Below are 4,369 nucleotides of genomic sequence, written 5' to 3'. Positions count from 1 at the left end.
CTGTCTGAAACACAGAAAGAGAGTCGTGAGAGGACACGGACACGGCACGGACACACGGACACGGACACACGGACACACGGACACACGGACACACGGACACGGGACAGGCACATCCAAGGGGGAGCAGGGAAAAGGGGGAATCAAGTGGCAGGAGAGCAGCGAAGAAGAGAGAAAAAGGTCACGGCAAAGCCTCTGGTCTGACCCGAAAAGTTTTATCCCGAAAAGTTATCCTGAAATGTTCCCGGAGCTGGGGGGTTTTTCCTCCCTGGTTATCCCAAAAAGTTCCTGGAGTTGGGGGGTTTTCCTCCCAAAAAGTTCCTGGATTTGGGGGTTTTCCACCCTGGTTATCCTTGAAAAGTTCTTGGATCTGGGGGGTTTTCCTCCCAAAAGTTCCTGGATCTGGGGGGGGTTTGCTCCCTGGTTATCCCAAAAAGTTCCTGGAACTGGGGGGAGTTTCTCCCAAAAAGTTCCTAGATCTGGGAGGTTTTCCTCCCAAAAGTTCCTGGAGCTGGGGGGAGTTCCTGGATCTGGGGGGTTTTCCTCCCTGGTAATCCCGAAAAGTTCCTGGATTTGGGGAGTTTTCCTCCCTGGTTATCCCAAAATGTTCCTGGATCTGAGGGGTTTTCCTGGATCTGGCGGGTTTTCCTCCCAAAAAGTTCCTGGATCTGGGGGGTTTCCTCTCTAAAGTTCTTGGATTTGGGGGTTTTCCTCCCAGGTTATCCCAAAATGTTCCTGGATCTGGGGGGTTTTCCTGGATCTGAGGGGTTTTCCTCCCAAAAAGTTCTTGGGAATCCAACTCTTTGGCTTTGGGAATCCAACCCTTGGGAATCCCATCCTTTGGCCTTGGGAATCCTTTGGCCTTGGGAATCCAACCCTTGGGAATCCTTTGGCCTTGGGAATCCCATCTGTAGCTCCAAACTCATTAAGTGGCTCTTTAATGAGGGCGGCTCCGGCTTTGGGAATCCACTGGGATCCAACGGAAAAGCCACCGGGAAAAGGGGGAGAGCCACCGGGAAAACCTCTGGAAGGTTTTTTTGGGAGCCTGGGAGAGGTTTATCCCCATTTTTCCGGGACAGCCCTTGGCTCCGGGTGGGAAAACTCCGATCCCAATTTTTCCTGGATGTGGGAATGTCCGTTTTGGCCGATCCCAGGGATTTTTGGGAATTTTGGGACTCACTGTCGCAGGCGTAGGGTTTGTCCCGGTCCTCCAGGATGGCGGCGTCCAACTTCTTCCGGGCCCCTCCCACGCCTTTGCCCTGGAAAAGCAGCCGTTGGAACCCCACGATTCCCACCCAAAAACACGGAAAACTCCAAGATTTCCCTCAAAAAAAACCCTCCTGGGGCGTCCACGGGTGGTTCTGGGGCATTCCCAGCCCATCCCAGGTTGTTCCCGGGTTGTTTTTGGGCATTCCCATACAATTTTTGGGCATTCCCAGGATATTCCAGAGTGTTTCCAGGCAATTTTCAGGCATTCCCAAGCTATTCCAGGGTGTTCCCAGGTCATTTTTGGGCTTTCCCAGACAATTTTGGGGAATTCCCAGCCCATTCCAGGGTGTTCCCAGGTCATTTTTGGGGATCCCAGATAATTTTGTGGGGATTCCCAGGCCCTTCCAGGGTGTTCACAGCTAATTTCTGGCCATTCCCAGGCCATTCCAGGGTGTTCCCAGGTCATTTTTGGGCATTCCCAGACAATTTTTGGGCATTCCCAGACAATTTTTGGGCATTCCCAGGCTATTCCAGGGTGTTCCCAGGTCATTTTTGGGCATTCCCAGACGATTTTTGGGCATTCCCATGTAATTTTTGGGTGTTCCCAGGCAATTTTGGGGCATTCCCAGGTAATCCAGGGCAGGAAAAGCTGCAGCTCATGGAAAATTGGGAGCTCCAAGGGTTTGGTGGGAAGGACAAATCCCAGGATCCGGGATCCCGGGCCGAGTGTGATCCAACAGCACCACGCAGTGGGAAGGGCCTGGAATGGCCATTGGAGAACAAATCCCTGGGGATTCTCCCGCTTTGGGAAGGGGCAGATCCATGAGGAATCCCGGGAATTCACCCTCTTAGGAAGAGTTATCCCGGCTCCCAGGGGGGGTTTCCTGCTCATCCCAGTTTTCCTCAATCCCGGGATGGAGGGGGGAGCTCTGGGAGGTCTCAGGGATTTGGGGACCCCCCCAAATCCGTCGGATTTTCCAAGATTCCAAGGAATCCTCACCTTGGCCTTGCCCTTCCCTCTCCTCTTTGGCGTGTCCTCCTCGTAATCCTCGTCATCCAAATCGTCCAGGAAATCATCCGGCTCCAGGATCCGCTGGGAGAGAGCGGGGGGGGGGGTTATTCCCATTTATTCCCACCAAATCCCGCCCAGGGATTGAGGGAAAAGCGGGAAAAGCGGGAAAACGGGGCAGGGAGGTGGGGCAGGGGAGAGCAGATCCCATTCCAAGGGAAGGAGGAGGAGGAGGAGGAAGGACGGGAGGTTTTTGTGGGATCTGGGAGGGTTCATTCCCAAAAAAAAGCCATGGAAGGGCTCCACAGGGTGGGAAAACCACAGGAGAGGAACAACAATTAAGGAAAAGGGAAAAAAAGAAACGGGGCTGGGAAAAGATTCCGGGCTGGAAGTGCCATGGAAAAGCCCAAGAAGGGGAAAATACGTGGAATCTTAGGAAAATCCTGGGGAATGTCGCACGCCCGGGGCGGATTTCCAGGGAATTTGGGAGCCTGGGATGTCATCCCCTTGTTGGAGCACTTGGATAACGGGGGAATGGGAGGAAAATCAGGGAGTCTTGGGATGGGAAGAGACTGGAATTTCCCTCTCCCTGAATTTTAGGATCGGGATCCCCTTCCCACTGAATTTTGGGACCAGAAACTCCCTCTCTCCCTGAATTATTTTCCTTGGATTTTTTTTTCATCCCAGAAACTCCCCTCTCCTGAATTTTGGGACCAGATTCCCCTTCCCACTGAATTTTGGGACCAGAACTTCCCTCTCCCTGAATTTTGGGATTGGGATCCCCTTTCCCACTGAATTTGGGGACCAGAAACTCCCTCTGTCCCTGAAATTTTCCCTCAGATTTTTTTTATCCCAGAAACTCCCCTCTCCTGAATTTTGGGACCAGGATCCCCTTCCCTAAATTTTTTCCGTGGATTTTTTTTTTAACCCAGAAACTCCCTCTGTCCCCGAATTTTTTCCCTCGGATTTTTTCTATCCCAGAAACTCCCCTCTCCCAAATTTTTTTGGGAGGTCAATAAAATTCCCTCTCCCTAAATTTCACCTCCAGAACATCCCTTCCCTCGAATCTTCCCCCCCGGATCTCCCCCTTTCCATGATTTTATTCCCCTTTCCCGAGCCCTCGGTGCCGGGGAGGAGCCGGAAGGGTTGGAAAACCCGAGTGTTTCATCCCGGAATTATTTCCCGCCCGGAATTCCCAGGAAAAGGCACCTTCCTGGCGCGGCTGTTGGTGACGGGGAACTCGCCCAGGCTGTCGTCGTCCATCCTGGGATCCGGCAGGGAACGTTTTTCCAGAGGGTCCGTCCTCAGCAGAGCCTCCAGGCTGCTCCCGTCCTGGGACAGGAGCCCTTCCTTCTTCAGGCTCTGATCCGTGTCTGGGAAAACACGGAAAAACATGGAAAAGGGGAGGTGGGAACGTTGGGATAGAGAGACAATTCTGCCTCATCCCGGTTTGCCTGCTGGGATTGGGATTGGGGGTTGGGAGGGCGGGATTTGGGAATGGGGAGGAGCTGCCAGAGGGATCCACCAGATCCGTGGAGACGATTCCGGCGGATCCGGGATGGGCCCCATGGGAGGGACCCAGGTTGGAGCAGTTCCCGAAGGATGGAAAAGGACCTGGAACAGTTCCTGAGGGATTGATCCCATGGAATATGGACCTGGAGCAGTTCCTGAGGGATTGACCCCATGGAAAGGGACCTGGATTGAGCCCATGGAATGGGGTCAGGAATTCCCCTGGAATGGGGCCAGGAATTGCCCTGGAATGTCGGGATTTACCAGGTTTGATGGAAGGGAATGGCAGCCAGGAATTCCCATGGAATGGGGCCCTGGAATGCCGGGAATTACTGGGTTTGATGGAGGGGAATGCCAGTCGGGAATTCCCATGGAATTTTGGGATTTACCAGGTTTGATGGAAGGGAATGCCAGCTGGGAATTGCCCTGGAATGTCGGGAATTACCAGGTTTTATGGAAGGGAATGCCAGCCATGGATCCTCCGGGGGGTGGGGCAGGGAATTCCCATGGAATGGGGCCGGGAATTGCCCTGGAATTTTGGGATTTACCAGGTTTTATGGAAGGGAATGCCAGCTGGGAATTGCCATGGAATGGGGCCCTGGAATGTCAGGAATTACCGGGTTTGATGGAAGGGAATGCCAGCCG

General features: G+C 53.4%; 1 protein-coding gene across 1 annotated transcript; it reads right to left on the bottom strand.

The window, feature by feature from the left end:
* Positions 1–1,099: 1,099 nt before the first annotated feature.
* On the bottom strand, positions 1,100–4,363 carry LOC113962814 (zinc finger protein ubi-d4-like; the record flags this gene model as incomplete). Its single annotated transcript, XM_027673587.1, has 4 exons — positions 1,100–1,256; positions 2,207–2,299; positions 3,425–3,588; positions 4,342–4,363. Coding segments are annotated over 4 exons (436 nt in total), but the record flags the coding sequence as incomplete, so codon positions are not given.
* Positions 4,364–4,369: the final 6 nt, after the last annotated feature.

This window comes from Neopelma chrysocephalum, unplaced genomic scaffold, assembly GCF_003984885.1.
Source record: "Neopelma chrysocephalum unplaced genomic scaffold, ASM398488v2 Primary Assembly neopelma1_185279, whole genome shotgun sequence".
Taxonomy (NCBI): domain Eukaryota; kingdom Metazoa; phylum Chordata; class Aves; order Passeriformes; family Pipridae; genus Neopelma; species Neopelma chrysocephalum.
This window is presented reverse-complemented; position numbering and strand designations above follow the sequence as displayed.